The sequence below is a fragment of the Atractosteus spatula genome, chromosome 6 (assembly GCF_055471065.1).
Source record: "Atractosteus spatula isolate fAtrSpa1 chromosome 6, fAtrSpa1.hap1, whole genome shotgun sequence".
Classification (NCBI taxonomy): domain Eukaryota; kingdom Metazoa; phylum Chordata; class Actinopteri; order Semionotiformes; family Lepisosteidae; genus Atractosteus; species Atractosteus spatula.
The window spans coordinates 46,884,759-46,904,974 of NC_142711.1; the positions used below are offsets into that span (position 1 = coordinate 46,884,759).

Below are 20,216 nucleotides of genomic sequence, written 5' to 3' on the forward strand. Positions count from 1 at the left end.
TGAGGTTAGCTATTGATGTACCCACTAGAAATACAATGACTGTACAAATGTTGTTGGGCTTGGGTGTAACCTTTGTGTTAAAGCCTTCATAAATTTGCAGAAGTGCATGTAATGGGGACAAAAGGGTGTTAAAAAGGAGTCCTACCACCTGTCCTTAATTCTTTCACAAAACTTTTCTGAGATTCATTTGTTAATCTGTTAATCCCTAACAAAAATCTCCTTTAGGATACTATAACCAGTTAAAGACCTATTTTTTCTGGCTAAAGTTCTATAACAAATGGTGGTCTCAGTTGCCACGCAATTTCTCCAATGATGACATCAGAACCTCATTAATCATCACTCAGCCCTAAACATGGCAAGGAGACTTGTTAATCAAAGATGCCAATGATTGATTAATACCTGCAGATTGTGGCCCAGCTGCTATACTTGTACTACTTGATCCGAGGAAAACTGCTCATCTAATCTGATATTTCCTGCACTGATCTGTGTTATTTTGAGTTATCTTAGTAACATGACTCACTTTGTATTATTCTGTAACTTTTTCAAATATCATAATCAAGTATTATTTTAATTATTTCCCATATGTTTGGACTAGGTCAGGCACAGGATACTGGCAATAACTTTTCTGATGATCACGAATCTGATTAAATTCAGATTTCTTTTTAGGCAAGTGCTGGTACTAAAATGACTTTCAGTTCTGGGTAGAGGAGTTTATTGCCATATGTACATGTACAGGTACACTGGAAGATTTATTCTGGCTCCTCTCCGGACATGCACAGTACAGCAGATGACACAGTACAATAGAAAACACAACACACTGTAGACAGTACATTACAAAATAGAACATATTTAATAGTGATAGTGATGAAATGATCTGCCATCATGTTATTATCCTATAAAATATATAAATGTCTCAAAGGAGCATTTTAATGAGGTAATCACGGTGTTCTTTGTTTGCCTACATAATCCAACCCAAAAAAACGTTCTCGCTCTTTACCTAGAATACTAAACCATACTTACTGACTCCAGAGCTGACTACCGTAATGGGCATGTAATGACATGGACATTATGTTGATATTTCTTAAATGGACAGATTAGATTTAAGTATGTAAAGAACTCTACTGCTATTCAGATCCTTATCAAATTCGAGGCCTATTCAAGGCTGTTTAATTGTTGCTTTGTTTCACTGTGTTAACTGGTTCTAAAAATGTAAAAGTCTAAGAATTAATTTTTACCTGCAAATAAGTGAATGACTCTCTGTGTTTCAAATTAAACCAGCTACTATCAATGGTGTGGCGGTTCACTCACACTCGGCCTTCACTTCAGTTCAGTTTATTGTCATATGCACAAGTGCAATTAAATGCGTATTTGCATGTATGCTCCAATACAAAGACATTAAAGGAAAGAAAGGAAGACTCAAACACACTGTACTGTATGGCCTGTATCAGTTTGTGAGGTAAATTTAAGACTGTGGTCAATCTGCCTGTCCACTAAGGCTGTGATAAGCCCTCCTCACAATATTTTATATCTTAAAAATTCATTACCTTGACTTATGTTACGTTTTATGTATTCTAATTATTTCCACGCAAGGTTTTGCCATTATAAGAAAGTTTCAGAAACATATTGACTTATCACAAATAAGTGTTGACTGTCACATTGAAAACATATGTACAGTAGGGAGCGTCTTACAAAGTCTAAGCATTTTATCTTAGCGTTCAAGTGCTCTAACAATTACCATACTGTATATCATTACATGATTTCCAATTTCAGTCACCAAAAAGTTTTTTTTTTATTTGTATTCTTCACATCTTCTTTTGTTACATCTCAAATATTAAGTAAAACTGGACCTGATCAGTCCTGGGATAGGTCACCTCAAAAGAAAACAGGGCTACTGCTGGGTGGACCAGTAGGTGACTGCCGTCTGGACCAGAATTTCCAAACTAATGCCCCAATATGGGGAGAATAGACACTGCTTCAGGGGGTGCCATCCTTCTAATGAGATGTTAAACTGAGGTTCTGATAGTTGTTCATTAAAGATCTCATGCTATTGTTCATAAGAATATGTTACGGATTCGGTAAGAGAAACCGAAACCAGTGAATGAACCCACTTGCAGGAGCTGATAAAGCCTAGCCGTGATCCAAAGAAAGCCGTAGTCGAAGAAACGAGCCGAGAGTCCAGGGGAAGCCAGAGATCCAAATAGGGAACGAGTTACCGAAGCCAAAGCGTGATCCGAAACCGTAGACAACAGAGCAATCTGAGAGTCCAGGGGAAGCCAGAGATCCAAAACAGAGCGTGAGTACCGAAGCCAAGCCGTGATCCGAAAAACCGCCGTCAAAGGGGGAAAAACCGTAATCCGAAAACCAAGAAGGATACAAGGCAGAAGAAGGAGTAGCGCAACTAGGACGCTCGAAAGGAAAACCAATATGAGCGAGGAGGTAGGAAAAGACAGGTGTTTAAGTACAGGATGAGACGGGGGTGTGGTGGTGAATAAGAAAACTGATAGGTAAACTGATGGAGTAAGGCTATGCCTTCTTCTGCCTCTTCCGTTGCCGGGAGGCAGGGATCGTAACAGAATAAGGGTATCAACCTCAGTGCCCTCCTATAATCTATTTCGGGAGTGCACAAATTGGATCACTACATTTCCCCTTGAAGGGTCATTAAACCTCATGGTTTAAATGGTTATGAAACGACAATTTCCGGATTTTAGGAACAAGTAAAGGTTTATTCCATCCCAATAAGAGAAGAAAAAAAACACAATGTTTTGGCTGTGGAACCTTCTTCTACCTGAAGAAGCTGGACACCTGAAGAAGGCTCCACAGCTGAAACGTTGTGTTTGTTTTCTCTGATGCAGCTACCTGCTTGAACATTTCCAATTTTGGTTTGGTTTTCCTAATGATACAGAACAGCCTAGAGGTGTATCTTATGCACCACATTTTTAGAACATAACATGCATCTACTGTCCTACGCTTGGCATCCATAAATTCCCCAACTCTTTCCCCACAGCTTTCTTGGAAAATGTGTTTGAAGCAAGAGTCTCCATTTTTCCCTCCTCATGCCATTCTGCAACCAAGGAGCTTAGGGTCAGCCAAAGCCATGACCCTTCCATGTACTTGAAACTCCTGTTTAAGTGTTTATTTACAGTGTGGTAAGTGCTGTTACATCCCAGTGATACTACACTGTTTAAGGAAGCGGATGTTGCCTTCAAAAAGCCATGAAATATTCAGTAGCTATTTTGTCAAGAGAACTTCAGGCATTCAGACTATTCAGATTCCCATTTATCAAAATGGTGGATCGACATGTCTTACTAACAAACTTTGTGAGTCAAATTTAATCAGTCAGAACTTCTCTGAATCAGTCAGAAGTTCAACTGTAATCTATTCTATTAAAAAAAAAACCTTTGTGGTTATGAACATAATTAACTACGGAGAACCAAACAAACTGACCATTGTTAATTCCAACAAAAATGTGATGAAACTCGAACTTTTTAACTTTAATTTAACCATTTTAAGTATGCACAAATAATAATGCACCAATAGTAATGCAATTCACTAATATTTCAATATGCTAACTTCTAAAGTTATTAAAAATAATTCAAAGGACCAATAACTCACCATGTAACTTCTTTATAACGTAGTTTCCTCTATTTTTATATACAAAAGTATGGAGAATATATGAGGATTATAACACAAGCAGAATCTATCATCCCTTGTAATGTACAAAATAAATCAATGAGAACATTTGTGATAAAATGGCTCTTACAGGTATTGAAGACTGCAGCGAAGACCCAACACTGTCCATAGCACACTGGCATACCACCACTGGCATAGTTTAGCAGAATTTCCACACTGCCAGTCCAGGCTGTGGGGGCAACGCCATAGAGATAGTCTCCACTCCAGTTACCCACAATAACTCCATCATCATCTTTTGCATTCACCTGCGACAGTACATAACACACAAGCATTAAACCACAATTTCCCATTTTTAGGAACAAGTAAAGGCTTATTCCATCCCGAAAAGAGAAGAAAAGAAACACAACATTTTGACTGTGGAGCCTTCTTCTACCCGAAGAAGGTGGACACCCGAAGAAGGCTCCATAGATGAAATGTTGTCCTCTGTCAGGTGATGGAATTTTTTGACAAAATAAGTAATAAAACTCTCTTTTCTGATTCTCTGTAAAAGGTTCACACCAGTGCCTCCAAAAGTTTTATTGATGGTTTTGGTCCTCTTTGACAGTGTTGTTTAGTACACTGTTGAGCGCTGGGACTTTTCTCTCTTCAGACACCTCAGTGCTTTGATTCTCCTATGTAGTTGTTCCAGAATTACATTATTTGAATTATTCTAAACTTTATTTAGCAGTGTGGTTGAAGCTTTCATCCCAAATTTATACAGCAGGGCATTTTACTGATACAATCTCAGTGATGCACTTTACGTCAGAAGCTGCTCGTGCAACAGAAGAACCCCACCTAGCTTGTGGACCCAAAAAACCTCCAGTTACAAGTCCAAGACCTCACTCACTACACTCACAACAGCTGGGCAGCTATGCAAATCATTACTTGCTCAGTTTCAACTGTAATGATGTGTACTTTGTTACATCCTTCATGCTTACTTTATCCATTTACTGTACACTGCTCAGGGTACAGCAAATAAAGTATGGTTTGTTGGTTCTATAAAGAAAGGCAAACTAGATAGCTGACACATTTAATTTGTAGTGTAGAAGGCATAGGGAGGCATGGAGCTACAGGTTAACATTTCTGCCTCACAGCGTGGGGGCCTTGGGTTCGATTCCAGATCTGGGGTGCTCTCTGCATGAGGTTTGTATGTTCTCCCTATGGTCATTTAGGTTGCCTTCAGCTTCTCCGGTTTCCTCCCACCGTCCAAAAACATACTGTTAGGTTAATTGACTTCTGGGAAAATTGGCCTTTGTGGGCGTGTGTCTGCCCTGCAATGCACTGTTGTCCTGTCCATGGTGTAACCTGCCTTGTGCCGGGTGCTTGGCTGAGGAGCCAATGGTGTGAAGCTACCATCTGTGGGATTCTGATCAAGTGCCCCTTAGTCAGAATCCCCCCTAAAAGATCCCCCATGACCCTGAATTGGAACAAGTGGTTAAAAAATGGATGAATGTAGAAAGTATATTTGAATGGCCTACTTACCATTGCAGAGGCTACCCGGCTGATTTTGACAGGGTTCCCCCTTCCAGTGAGAGGCATCTGAGCTTTGTCCATTATGAAAAGACAGGCATCCAGAACTCCATATTCAAACTGCGAATGGAAGGAGAGGATGGTGCATTCAATACTATACTGTACTGTCACTGTATTAGCAAACAATTTATATTTATACGTAATATTTAAATTAGAGGGTATCTCTGTCTCTGTCTGTCAACCAGGCTTTGCATAGCCTCTGCTTACATCAGGAGAAGGTTAACATTGAAGTTTGACCCCAGAAATTTAGTTGGGAAAGGTACCTTATTGAGTCTGAACAACTGCCTTGATTGAACCATGCATTCTGAATTTGTGACTACCACTACAGATCTGTGTAGAAGTCCATGCCTGAGGTCAAAGCTACTTTGATGTTGTTACAATTTTTTTTTGTGAGAGGCAACTGTAAATTCAGAACTGAGTAGACAGCAATAAGGCCATTTATTGTACCTGCACTCACAGATTGAAAAAACACACACTTATTTTGCTGTCAAATGAAGTCATAATACTCCGGATTACATGAAATGGACTCCTTTTAATTTTTTAAGGCTCCTCATGCTGTCCAATTGGGATTACAAGCTCCCCTAATAGGCATGTTTCTGAAATGTTGCAAGAAACCCAAACAGACAAGGAGAGAGCATACAGACCATACTCAGACAGACAGAAAGAAATACTGTACATGAATTCGGGTTCCCTCTGCTTATGTGGCTGCAGTGCTATGTACAGTTCCCTGACTGTCACGATCGTTACTCCTCCTCTTAAGGGCGCTCCAGCCCTTCCTCGTTCTGTCCCATTCCCCACACCTGTTCCTTATTCCAGCCCCTCTTTAGTTCCACCTTTAAAGCCAGACACAGGCGTTTGCCCGAGGCTTCTCATTGATTTCCGCATCGTGAGAGCCCGGGGTCCTGCCGCGTCTGGCTCCGTTATGGTTTTAGTTTCCTGTTCCTGATTCCCTGCCCCACCGGTCCCGACCCGGTTCTGGTTTTAACTTCGGCTGGATCCCCTGGTCTTGGACTAAACCTCCCGTCTTGGATTCCCCCTCTGGATTTACCCTTGGATTGTTCGCCCTGGATTCACTCCCCCCGGACACCTGCATTCCTCGGACACGCCCCCTGTCTCCTGACCCTTCTCCTGCATGACTATTTTCCCAATTGTATCCTCACATTCCGGATCGTGTCATCCGCATAGGGCCCGGAAAGAACTGTTCGTGACACTGAACTCCTTTTTTTTAGAGGAGTGGCATGGTTGGACCACAAAAACTGTATTATCAAAGAGTAGTATCATAGACTACTTTATCATTTTTAACAATCAACTCAGGATACATGTATTTAAAATCAGTTTAAAAAAAGGGAACAAATTAATGTTTTTCTTTTAACAGCATTTTGAAATGTCTGTTCTCAATTCAACTCTGCATGCAAAAAGGTAATGTAACTCAGTTAAACATATATTCATCAGAAACAAACTGCAGGATTTCTAAAGGGGAATGCTGCTTTCTTATTCTTTCAGGGGGAAGCCAAGAGTTAAAACAGATGCTTCAGAATGTCCTGTAATCTCTATTATAAAACAATCCAGAAATAGTTATTTCTCAGCAGCTGTTTCTCACCATCCTTCATTTCAAAGATACAGGGGTCAACAAACTTAGTATCTTAATTATTTCTTTATGCTATTACTACTTGAAAGTGTTCAGTTATTGGAGTGGTAGAGAAGGATCAAGCAACCACTGAAACAGAGAAATAATTGGCCACTAATTAGAAGCACACTATCTTCAAAGTGAATAGAGACCTCAAAGAGAGCATGGTATTCTCATCTGCTAATGAAGGCTGTACACAGTTCTGGTCTGTTAGATAATAAGCAAATCATTAATGTTTCTAATACATAATCGAATAATTAGGCCAGTGTCTCCTTGATCAGATATACTAAAAAGCTATAATGGGAAAACCAACCATGCTAATTACTATTGCTTTTATTTATTTTTTTGAATTATCTACTCTCATAGAATATCTGTTAGGGGAACATAAAGAGTAGTCAACGAAGCTATAGCAATTCATGTGTAAGTATCCTGAAACTGCCATGGGTTACAATATTTCTATGACTTCCTTAAAGTGCCTTTTTAAATACAGCACATTTAAATTAATACAAACCTGCAGAGCACAAAGACTCCAATATTATACATATAACCAATTAGACCAAAGGTAATAGAGTTCCTGATATCACAGCAGCAAACACTTTGCAGATAACATGCAAACAAGTTCAGGGTGCTGCAAGCAGGTAACAAAAAATCTCATAGCTAAATAGAGCGGTTACATTACTTTCTTCTCAGGAATTTGTCTCGTGCTACTTCACAAGACAAATTCATATATCAACCACTGCACTTTAAGGAATTTAAAAACTGTGTACTGGATATTCATATTCAGCTGTGAAGTGTCTTTTTATCCCTCCGCCTTCTTAGCATGAAGAAGGTGCTTTTTCTTACACAGACATTTTCTTTTAAATACTGCATTTACAAATTAATAACTAAACAGTATTGTCTCAAGCTGTATGACTGGCTGGCTGCTGGCAAGTCAAATGAAGAAAGAACTAAAAGGGGCTAAGTAATAAAGTGACCCGGCTTTTTTGTTTTAATATTCTGAAGACAATTTCGGTGTGAAAGGTACATGAAGGTCTGACATTGTAGATGCCCCCACACAGAAGAGCAGACCTCCTCGTTTGACAGCACCAGAAACATTTAATCAGGTACGACAGATTTTATTTCCTGTGAACAAAAAATGGTCTTGCTAAACAAAAGAATGAAAAAGAATTGTGATTTTCTTTACAGATTGTATAAATTGCAGGAATACCTATTAATCTAGAGCAGCAATGAGTGTTTTTACTGATCAAGAAGAAGAGAGCATTTTCAATTATCTGATTGGTTTCAGACTACATTCCTGATAGAAGAATGAATAAAGGTTTATATAAGAATCACATTTGTTTTGGATGTCACAACTTGATTAGAGTAACATGCTTTTCACAACATTCACTGGAGCTCTGAAGCATAGAAGGGCTTCACTGCAAACATTTAACAATTGTAAGTAAAACCGTAAAATGGAAGCAACAAAGAAATCCTGAAAAAAATGAAAAAAGCAATATTTGGAGCAGTGTACATCAAAATGAAATTATTTGTCTGTTGTTTCAGTTGAACATCCAGTTTTTGTTCCTTTATAGTGTGAATGACTACATGTTTAGCTCTGTGAAATTCTAGAATTACCTGTCCGAAATTCCAAGGCCTGCTCTCCACCTCACTGGCTTCCCCAAAGTAAATAATGCCCGCTTCATTCATGACATATTCTTCAATGTCCTCGTCTTTGCCCATATACACTGAATCATCTATGAGAGAAGAGTCATGTGTTTAGGTGCACAGCATAATACTTTCCTGTGAGAGACTTGCCACAACCTTATCAACCCTGTGTCAAAGTGATTCTTCAATTGCAGTTTACCACACCTTGAATTATGAATGAAAAGAAAAGGCACAGTCATAACTGACATCACTTATTCAGACCAAGGCTCACTTTTAAGATTTGTGAGATGACAAAGCTCGAATGAGTTTCTAATCAGCATCAGAGTATTCTACATCTTAATCATGAACCTCCTGGTTTAGTTTGGCAAGTATCCTACTACTTGTATTTATAAGAATTTCTCCATAATCTTTGCTTCCAAATCTTTTTTTTTCCTCTACAGGCTGAATGCAGGTCCATCGAAATCAATCTAATTCCTGAGCGGTTTGTTATTGTAATGAGACATCTTAAACAGATGCCAAATTCCAAGATGTAAAATAGAAAACGATTTATACATCTCAAAAGATAAGGATTTTATACTACTACCACTCCTATTAATGATAAATAGCAGAAGGCAGAGCTCATCAGGGTCCAAAGAGACATCTCTTTTCATGGACAAGGGTATTATTTTCTGCCAGAGCATTTATGGTTTCTATACATTACAGTATAGTCCTCTCCTCTAAATACCTGTAAGTCTGTTTTGCATTCCACTTTAATAAGGAGTCAAAGGTTATGAGGAAGGTTATTTCTGAACAGAGAATTTATCGGTGCCTATCTGTGTTCCACAGTAACAATAAATTAAGCTACTTTTAAAGAGAAATAACACAGGTTTGCATTTGACATTTAAGAGAGGTCAGAGGTCACAAGCAAGGCCTTTAATTATAGCTAGATATGGTTTACTATATATGTTCCATGAGAAGATTTAACTTTTAAGAAAAGTCAAAAGTCATGGGAAGGGTCAGTATTTGATAGAGCTGTATTCCTGTTAGTGTTTCTATTTTGTGCTACCATGTGTTCTATAGCAACCTTCATCCTATCTGTACTCATTATGGAGCTATTAGCTAATTTTTTATTTGACCAGATAAACTTACAGTACTAAGGTCAAAGGACTTATGAAGCTTCCAAATTGTCACCATTCAGCTTGTCATGAAAACAGTTTTACCATGGGCATAGATTAACACATGTTAAGATGTTCCATTTCAGAGAACAACAATTTTCAAAGTTGATCGAATTTTGAGGAAACCCCAATGTGGTGTTAAAAAATATGGCCTGATGGCACATCTTTACTCTGATACAACTTAGCAAGTGGCCAAATGTTTTGAGTTTTTTTATCAGGTGTCGACTTCACAAGTATTTGAAACTCCACAAATATTTGCAATATCTTTAATTGCAAAATAACAGTGGCATGAAAAATAATCATCTGAAAATTTTCCAGCAAAGATTTTCCTCTGTCCCCTAATAATTATGCAATTTAATATTTGACAGCTTACACATGAAAAAAGTAGATCTGTCAGCACATAGGCAAAACTTTGTGTTAAATTAGCTTTCAAAGCAAACACGAAAAGACATTTGGTCAACAGCCAGATCTTTTACTTTACAGCATGTCTCATCCCTTTTTCCCAGAATCCAGTACATTTATCAAAAGCACAATGACAAATAAAGTCAAAGCATAGTGTTTTTTTTCTTTCAACCTGGAATACTATGAGCTTGTGTCCAAACTCCTCGATCCCCTCAGAAAAGTGTTTTCTCCAGGTGGTCAGCTGAGTGTCAGAGCACGTTCATAAGTATACTGTACTGTAATTCCTGGCATGTTCTTGTAGCTCATACGGAAAACTAGACCAGACCACACAGACTTCACACAAATTACCAAGTCCTTCGGATATGATAAGTGCAGCAGCACTTCATCATAGCCCATGAATTCTAGGTTATGTTTGATCATTTATTCTTTATTTGCCCTTGAAAAAAATTGAATACTAATGGATACACAGCAGATTTAAAGGTAGCCTCCCAAAGAAAAGCCACATAAGAAGCAACACACTGATTGCCAAACGTGGGTGAATTGATGATGCAGAGCGACTGCTATGCATATTCTGTTTTAGAAAGAACTGATTGAGGATGATGTGTTTCTGCACTTGAGCCAAAATGAATGAGAACTAGCTCATAAATGTGTAAACAAAGCAGATGATGCATTTCTGCACTTGAGTAGTTTGGGAAAGTGGCTTAGACAGAAGTGCAGATGGATCAGTAAAAGTCCCTTTCACAACAAGTGCAGACAATCTATGCAAAAGTTTATCATTTATAAAAAAAATGCTTTTAAAAGAGTCAGGAAGGGCTAGAATCTATCTTTAATGTCGGACAGAAGAAACAAGTATTCCCGTCAATAATCATACATATCTTTCTGGTTCTCAGTCCCGAATATTTGGACCAATATAGACAGATGCCTTAAAAATGAAGTAATAGGTTTATTCCATGCTGAAAAGGAACCATTCTTCAGGAACCTGAAGAAGGCTTCACAGCTGAAACGTTGTGTTTTCTCTCTTCTCTTTTCAGCATGGAATAAACCCATTACTTGTTCCTTTGCAGACTATGCATGTTGACGCAGCTACCCACCAGACCTTAAAAATATGAATGATGTCTTAGACAGGTCACTGTTAACAGCCCTCAACAATCAAGGCCTGTCCTAGATTTTATCCAGGTGTTCAAAATTCCTAAATGTGAGTTGAAACGTCAGTGACTAATTCAAACTAAAGAAAAGCAAACATAAATATAAATATAACAAAGAAAAGATGTGGGGATTGAATGAAAATTTGGGAGGGCAGTAAAGAGACAGGAGACAAAAGGACTGCAGGCACATTAGATGCTACCTCACAGGCCTCCTTCAACAAATAGTGAGGACTGACTGTGGGGAAAGAAGCACACTGCTCTGAAGTAAATGCAAATCATAATCTACTGGCTAATAAAACTGCCACTAAAGTTAAAAGGAAAAAATTTGCTAGAGGTATCATTCATTCAAACAACAAAGACTTTTAAGAGAAGTCTTTACTCATTCCAGTGGAAGCTGACGTTTTCAAAAAGATTGTGTTTCATTTATGGAAAATCAATCTGAAGATATCCAAGAGAAATCCTGAAACATTTTAGAAACATATTAACATTCCTAATTATAATACAACTGTAATGAACTATGTCAGTATGACATTATAAAAGACTGTAGTGTGCCTAAGGGAAGTATTAAACTTAAATTCCTCGTTATTTCTTAGGTATGACATGCCAAAGAAATGTGTATGTGGTAACACACTCTTAGGAAGTAGTGTGTGCTTATGACTCTGCTCATGCAAAGGTGACAAGTTATGTGCTTGCACCCTCGAGGGGCACGTGGATATTGTGTATTTAACTTTCATATACTGCATCTATGGAGCTGGACACAAATATATATTAGCTGGATAGTGTAGTTAGAACTGAGACTAGGAAGTAGTTTTGTACACAAATGGTAATGGTTGTATGGAATAAACTGTCCATACATATTGTTAAAGATGTTAAAGACTCCCCATTTAGCTTATTTATTCTAAATTACACTTTCAGACATACAATTCAATTAGGAAAATTGTGTGAGATTTCCAAAATTCCTCCTTCACCCTGTCTTTCTTTTGCAGAGGCACATGTAGTTATATATGCTGCCATTGAAAAGGGTTCATGAAGTATTGTACACAACATGTGAACTATCGTCCCATCTCTCTGGTTTATTGAGATGTCAAATTGTATTGATATAGATATTGATATAGATGCCAACAGACCAGCTAAAATTGCAAAAATTGGTACACCCGCCAGGTTTTATTAAAGAGTGCCTCATATTAACTGCCTCCTCTAGAATATCCTTGCATCTACAGACATTGTTTCTCCCTGTTCCATTCTTTCCTTAAGTCTTTAAAATATATAACACACATTTTTCACTCACATTTTCACCTCACTGTGAAGAGAATCCAAATATTCATGATTCTTAAATTGCTGAAATGTGTTGCTATACATGGTGAAGGCTGATCTTTTAGCTTTATTTGAGTCTGCATACCTTAATTCCTTACAGCTCATATTAGACTGAATATTCATGATTGTGCGGTGTTCTTTCTCCGGATTGCAACCAAAGTGAAAGAACAATTTGTTCAAATTTTCAGAATTATTTTTTTGAATTATTTTCACAGGAGTCGTACACTTTTAGCAATGTAGCAATTTTAAACATAAATATAATTAAATATGAAAGATTTAAGGATTTAAAACTGGGACTTTTTGTGGAAAAAAGTACAAAACATTTTTATCTGTCACCATCAGAAGTACCTCCTTCATAAACTTTGTAATAAAGTGACTAATTATGGTTGACTAATCTACAAACATCTTGTGTCCCATCTCAGGGCAACATCTATTTCTCGCCCGCAGCAAATCTAAACAGCTTGCATGTTAGTAGGAGAGTTCAGGCTGTGTATGATCAGGGACAAACTAGAAGCATTACTGAAGTATTTCAGAAACCAAATCCAATGTCAAAAATGAATCAACGTCAAAAATAAAAACAATAGCAGCTGCTAAGTGAAAGTGAAGAGGTGGAATAACTGAGGTTCTTAATTTTGCTCTTTAGCAGAGTACCGCCACCTGCAAAAAAGAACAATAAATCAACATCTAATAAAACCCAAGATGTAACATTCATCTCTATCCAATATGAAGACTGGTGCTACTGTATATAACAAATAATTAAACAAATGAGCAGGGTCAGTGAAGTAATATTGGTTTTGGATTTTGGTAAACATTTAAACAAATTCACATTTTCAATAACAAATAAAACAACAAATACATACCAGAAAACAAGCAATGGTTATTTGCTGAAACTACTGTATGTTTGACTGTTTAGCATGTTTCATGTGTGAGACAGAGTAGATTAGCAGGAATATGAAGCACGGGAAAATAAAGGACAGAGCTGGTGAGAAAGTGTAAAAACAAAGCTTCCAGTAGAAACAAATAAATTTCTGCTGGGGCCTTGCAGTTTTTATCATGGCAGAACTATTGACTAATTCCCTGTGATTCTACCTGCTGATTTCTCCAGTTGATTCTCCCCCAGTTGTTTTCTTCTCAGGTGAGCACCAAACACACCATTTGTAAAGCAGTTGACTAATTACTCTCTGAACGAGACGGCTGTTCCACATTAAACCAATCATTTGATTCAAACACCGACTCTCAGTGGATTAATTAGCCAACCTCGGTGGTTCAGAGGATATTATTTATCAATTAGTCAAGCCTACAGTGTGGCTAGATAAATATGTGTGGCTGCACATATATGTGGAAATTGCTACAATGGGAAGGAATGGAAGATTCTACCTATCCCATCCACTTCCCTTTCTACATCTGTGACTCAAACGCCATATTGACCTGAAACGCTAATTAACTCCCTCCTCCATATACACAAACATTCAACATAATGAACCACATTGAGACAAAATAAAATTCTCAACAGTATAAGAAAGAATGAAAAGAGTTAGTGGCTACAAATTAAATGGTGAAAACAAATATGAAACAAAAAATTAAACGTCAACTAGATCTCAGTTCCCAATAACTCAGAACTAACACCTCTCAATCAACCAAAAGTCCATTTCTCACATATAGTACACAGGTCCCCTGACAGAGAAAGAAAAACAATCCCCCTAATTTCTTCTCCATCGAAGACAAGAAGGTGCCTTCAGATCACATGAGTTCCTGGACTAAGTATTTCTATTATGTCAAATTGGTTTCTTCAAAACACAAATACCTGGAGCCCATGGATTGAATAAGATGTAGGTATCTGTTTGTGGATCCCTTCTCGTTCTTCGGATGCCATATGGGGTCATAACTGCAACATACAGTCGGAACCTCCCCACAATGCAATCTGGAGCTGGGGTGATGCCCAGAGTGACAATGTTGCCTTCACTCCCCAGCACTCTTGCTCCCCATCGTCCATCAATTTGATCTTGGTCTGGGAAGACGGCGACATAGGTGCCTTTGCTTCCTTGTGGATAACGACCTAAGGCAAAGAAACACAGAGAAAAACTTTTCGATTTTCAACTTCTCGATGTTTGCATAAGAAATTGGACAGACCCTGTTTTAAGTATTATTTATCGTCAATCATTGATCATCAAGGATTATTTAACATTCTCCAATCCAAACATTTACTTCAGGGATTTTCAATTTGTTCATGAGTGAAATCCACAAATGTAGCCCTCCAAAGGACTAAAAGATCCCAGCAGTCCTTATTTAATCTCGAATACCACAATATTTCACTACATGTGCTCCACGATGGTTCTATTGGCCCTTTCGGAAAATAAATAATTTACAAAAGCCTCGAGTCAATAACATAGAAAAACTACAGTGGTTTTAAGAAAGCTGTCCCTCTCAAGAGCCACTGTTAATTGCCGAAGGGGCTTCTGTTCACCAGAGTGACACAGGTGTACCTAGTGTGTATAGAGCTATGCTTTCAGAAAAATATTATCTTTGGTGTCTTTTCTCCATCTGTCATTAGTGGAGGTTTCCTCAGCTGAACAGTCTGTTAGCCTTCTTCATAAAGTATTCATCATAACCAGAACCTCAAAATTCTTACCTTTACTGAAAATAAATTGAAAGAAGTTAAAGACATTTGCATATATATACTGTGTGACAAGTGTACAATGTGTCCTGGAACTCTTAAAAGTTTAAACTAGCAATGTTATACTCATAATGAGATGGTATTATAACTCCTTAGGACCATTAACCCTCAACAGTCAGTGAGTTTATTCTGTGAAGCATTTCCAACATCAGTACCTGGACAAACGAGGGAGACACCTAGGGCCAAAAAAATATAACAGTACCTATTGGGGAATCATTAAACGAGATTCTTAGTTTCTCTCACTAGTGGGCAGACTGGTAACTGGGTGCTAGTGTACAGATCCAGTAAAATTCTTCACACTGTTACTAGGAAATTAAGAAAATTGAAATATTGCTAAGTGAACACTAAAAGACTAAAACACTGAAACACTAATTAATACTACTACTACTTACATGTTTTCTTTGTTGATGGGACATTCAAGGATACATACAGTATGTGTACTGTATGTATACATACTTTGATTTACTGCATGTTTCCCTGATGTCTTTTGTATAAATTGTATTAATTACTTTGGATTCTTCAACATCATCCTGCTAATTGGGATCAGTAACCGTTGCTGCACTGATGCCCCTAGGTCTGAGAATGTTTCACAGTGAGAAATTACATATTGGATGTGCAAACTATACTTAAGTAGAGTAAACATTTCATTTCCTGTGAGAAAACCATTTGATAACCTTATCATATAATGTAAAAGCTAAACTTATTTTTCACCATTTGTTAGCACAACCATGGTTTTCATTAAGTTTAATTGAAAAACATAATTCATAAGAAAGGTGGGAGAATGACAGAAGCTTCAGTGCACAAGCTTACGTACATAAGAGCATATTCACACAGATGTGATGTAATTGGACTATGATGGGAAACATTTTTCATTCTCTGTTGCAGTGACTGAAGTTTCTCACAGTTTACAGCGCTTAAGTGGCAGGTAAATTTACTTTCTCTCCTAGAGTGAACTTTCTGTTTATTGCATCATTATCAACCATTTAGAAAGACTACTCAATCAGACTGTACTTTCTCTCCCTGTACACATTCTCACAAATATAACTACCATGAATTCTGTTGTTGGCCCCAGATTGACTTTAAATCAATTGCTCTTACAATCATCATTAGAATACATTCTAGGCTTAGTCTCATAGTTTGTATTTTGAGACAGCATCTGGTTTTTGAACAGAAAAAAAATCTGTCTGCAATTTATTTTGTCCTGTTTTTGTCTTTCAGATTAGGGTCCATGCTGTTTTTATTTTTATATTTAAAGTGCCTATGTGCTTAAAATGTTTTGAATGTAATTCGGATTTAAAGGCAAATTCAAACAGCTGAATCATTTTCAAGTGTTCTGGAAGTATGAGGCTATATCAAGACTCTTCTATATGCAGGCAGATATTAATAGACATTTTGCCTGCTAGCATAGTGTAATGGGCTTCAGAATAGTTCTGTAATATGTACTAATTTGCTTTTTTCCTTAGTCACACTGAACCAGGACTATTTTAGCTACACAGACAGCTTGTCCATCTTGGGAATTTGATGACCCAGATTCAGTTTCTTTAATACACTGCATCCTGACACCCACAGGATTTAGCTGTAATTAATTTATCTGTCTGTATCTCAATATTCTGCTTACTATTGCCTGTGGCCTGTTTTCAAGGGAGGCACTAACTTGAAACATACAGTAATCAGTTCCCTAGGGCAGGTTGGGTGATCCCCTTCACATGTATGTCAATTCCCAGAAGGAGCTGATCCTTCATCGCCCTTTTTCTTTGCTTTCCAGGTGAGATTACACAATTACAGTTGGCTTTTTGTAAACAGATTTACTCTCTCTTTTAAGTGGCGCACTTTGAATTAAGCCAGTTAAAAGATAAAGGGATTTTTCCTTCTTATGAGTGTCTGCCAGTAAGGGAATTTTGGATTTAGGTAGGCTTCACAAAGTGTTTCATTCTCTTTTCACCTTTTGCACTTAGTACATGTTTTCTTTGTTGATGGGACACTCAAGGATACATATGTGTTTCTTCTCTCTTGGACTATTACATATAATATTTTAAACACAGAAACTACGAAAGAAAGACAGTACTGGAAACCTGAGGTTAGTCCTTCCTTGTTTTTAAAATCCTGATTCTGTGTGCTGTTCCTGGATTTTGCCTTAGGGAATACGGGGGGGAGAGTGGTCATAACATATATTATGTACGTTGAGTCTTTGTTGTTTATCTTGTAGAGCCCAAACTCTTTCAGCCACACATAGCAGCCTGCCCAACTTTGGACCTGATGACTTCGGTTTGGCTACCCTTAATGGACATTAAGGATAATAATATAGATTTCTCCCAGCATCAAAACCCTAAGTGCTTAGTGAGCTTCTAGCTCTTTCATGACCTTAATTCTTTGGGAACAATTTTGTACAGGACAGCTAAACCTATGTTAGAGTCAGTAAAGTAACTACTTGGTTTTGGAGCACAGTGCTGCTCCTACATCACTGAGAATTACTGCATGTTCATGGTTGAACAGATGAAGGATACTAACAAGTTCTGACATCCTAAGCAGAGAGGTTGGCATTGCTCCTGATATTTATCCTATAACTGATATGCTGTAAAAATGATGCTGACCGTAACACATTAGTTATAACACTGATGACAAGAAACTTGCATATCTGCAAGCTGCTGAATTTCTTAGGCCTTCTCTGTGTATCAGCTGTTCTTCAGGTTATCCGTTGAACCTCTAGCTTTGAATGTTGGTGGCCAGTTTCCTCTGAATTTTGGGTCATTGTGCAATATATTTCTGTCAGCTCAGTACTGGTGTGACATTTAGCTCAACTATGGCATAATAAGTTATCTATCTTCTCTTTCCAAGTCATCCTTTCTGTTGCTCCAAGTTTACCCTAGACTGAACAAATGATTGTAATCAGTATTTGTGGAAGTCAATGCTGTGATTAATCACAACAATAACAATGTAATATCTCCATTTTTCATTTAGCAAATAAATTAGTTTATGTTTGCATCTTTAAATGCACGTTTACATTGATTTCTTGTAGTCTTGCTGTGCATTTTAAATTTGTTTATCAAGTTTCTGAAGGAATTGCATTATTTATCTTGCACTGGGTGTTCAAATGCTTGTTGCAAGAAAGACATAAACTTTGTTGCAGTTAAATGTAAGTTTCATTAGATGTTAAGAGAGGGAGGCTATGTTAATATTATTTTTAAAAATTGTATGCTGTTGTTGTGCAATAAATTAAGCAAATATTTGTTTCAATGCTAAAACAGATCTAAGACTGAAATGAGAAACAAATGGCTGAGGTGATATTGTTCTTGACTGAGGTTCTAAAGCTGGCTCTCTCCTTGTTGTTGAGAAGGACAGAAGATGCAAGACTTGTCAAGTAAATCAACAGATAAGATGCATGATGTGTATTCATGTCTCCTTGGTAATTGTGGGGTGGCAGGGGCATTTACAGAATAATAACTGATTACTCCTAAGAACACTTGAGAAAGGTGTAAATTGATCATTCTAATTTTGGGACAGAAATGTGGCAGTCCTTAAAGGCAGAATAAAATGAAATGTGCCAACTACTGTATGTCCCATATCATCATTCCAGAATTGTAAAATGATACAGTAAAGTGCATTGATTTGCTTGGTATATTTAATTCCAAAATTATAATCGTATGTTCTGTACCTGCACATTCTGTTGAAACAGATAAGAAAAATAAAGATGTGATTAGCCCTTAGACAAGATAAGATCTTAAATTAGATCTTAGATAAGATCTTTAATAGTTTTGGCAATCAGCTTCAGAATAAAAATTGTCTTCCTTCTATTAATAAGACAAATCAAGCAACCAAACTGAAAGCCACATTTTAAGAGATGGCCTCTGCTTTGCAATAATTCCACCTATTCAAGTTTTGAATTCTGCAAATTCAGCACATTGTTATTTATTGCTCACTGTACATTCCTGTAGCTTCCAGCACAGGGCTATATATTCAGACCAAGACAATGCCATTCCAGGGAACAGAAAAAAAGACTTGTGTTTGAGAAGCATAGGGAATCTCATTCCTTAAATTGAAAGTGATTTGGAAGAGCCCAGAATTTCTAATACCAACATATCATCAATGAGATGTTCATTACATTCTTAATCGAAAAGCTGAACCTCACAGCAGCTTAAGTGTTATGGTTTATCAGCTCACAATGTAATTTCCTGTCAGGTGCAACACTTCAACAGTAAGCATTATACAAACATGTCTGATATATCATAGAACAATACAGGTTAAACTGATGGATGACTACATCAGCAGCATACAACTATGGACTCACCAATTGACACCCTCGGGAATCAAGTTCTTATTATCTTTAGCTGCTCATTTAATGTATTATATTATTTTTATAATGGAGGGTGAATGTTTAAACGATATCTATGAAAGTCTTCTAAATGTTCCAGAATGGAGCAGAGTCAATAATGTAATTATCTTTTAGGAAAGATTTTGTTTTGGGCACAGAGAGATAATTTTGAGAGTTGTGATAGAGTGACAATGATATCCCATTACTTATGTGAATTTATTGCTGAAACAGTTTAGGTACACTTCCAGAAAAAATAGACATGAATCTTTAATTACTTTAAATATGCTCTGACCTCTCTTATTCTAAGAATAAATAATGAAAGGGAACAGAACAGAAAGAAATTATAGAATTAAGCAGTGCACTGTGATCTGAAAATGATTATTTAATTGTAGTACATCTTAACACTTTTAGGAAATATTTTACAGCTTCCTTTGCCTAGTGAATTCTGTAGAAAACATTCTGAATTGGCATATGGATATATGGACTGCAATGAAAGGTTAAACTCAAGGTTTTCTTGTGTCTTTCTACTTTTCAGCATGAAATTAACCTCTACTTGTTTTTTTAATTTGACCAGATAGTGATCTGCCAAGTTTACAGAGAATGAATGGAGTGTATGCTTTATACATACAGTAAATATACTGTACCTAACGCATCCTTACAGGGTGAATATAACAGTACATATGGTACTGTATTTTTACAAAGTTTTCCTGTAGGTTATTTAGATGGAAATCATGTTTGGTTTAATATA

The 20,216-nt window shown here is 37.2% G+C and overlaps 1 protein-coding gene across 1 annotated transcript in view; it reads right to left on the reverse strand.

Annotated features, from left to right (window-relative positions):
• Window positions 1-20,216, reverse strand: part of LOC148832964 (coagulation factor XIII A chain-like) — a 59,227-nt gene that overhangs the window by 25,484 nt on the left and 13,527 nt on the right. Inside the window, exons 4-7 of the mRNA XM_088919262.1 lie at window positions 14,290-14,541; window positions 8,441-8,559; window positions 5,152-5,259; window positions 3,761-3,935 (exon numbers count right to left, since the gene is read on the reverse strand). Coding sequence (XP_088775388.1) covers window positions 3,761-3,935; window positions 5,152-5,259; window positions 8,441-8,559; window positions 14,290-14,541 — 654 coding nt within the window. The remainder of the gene's footprint in view (window positions 1-3,760; window positions 3,936-5,151; window positions 5,260-8,440; window positions 8,560-14,289; window positions 14,542-20,216) is intronic.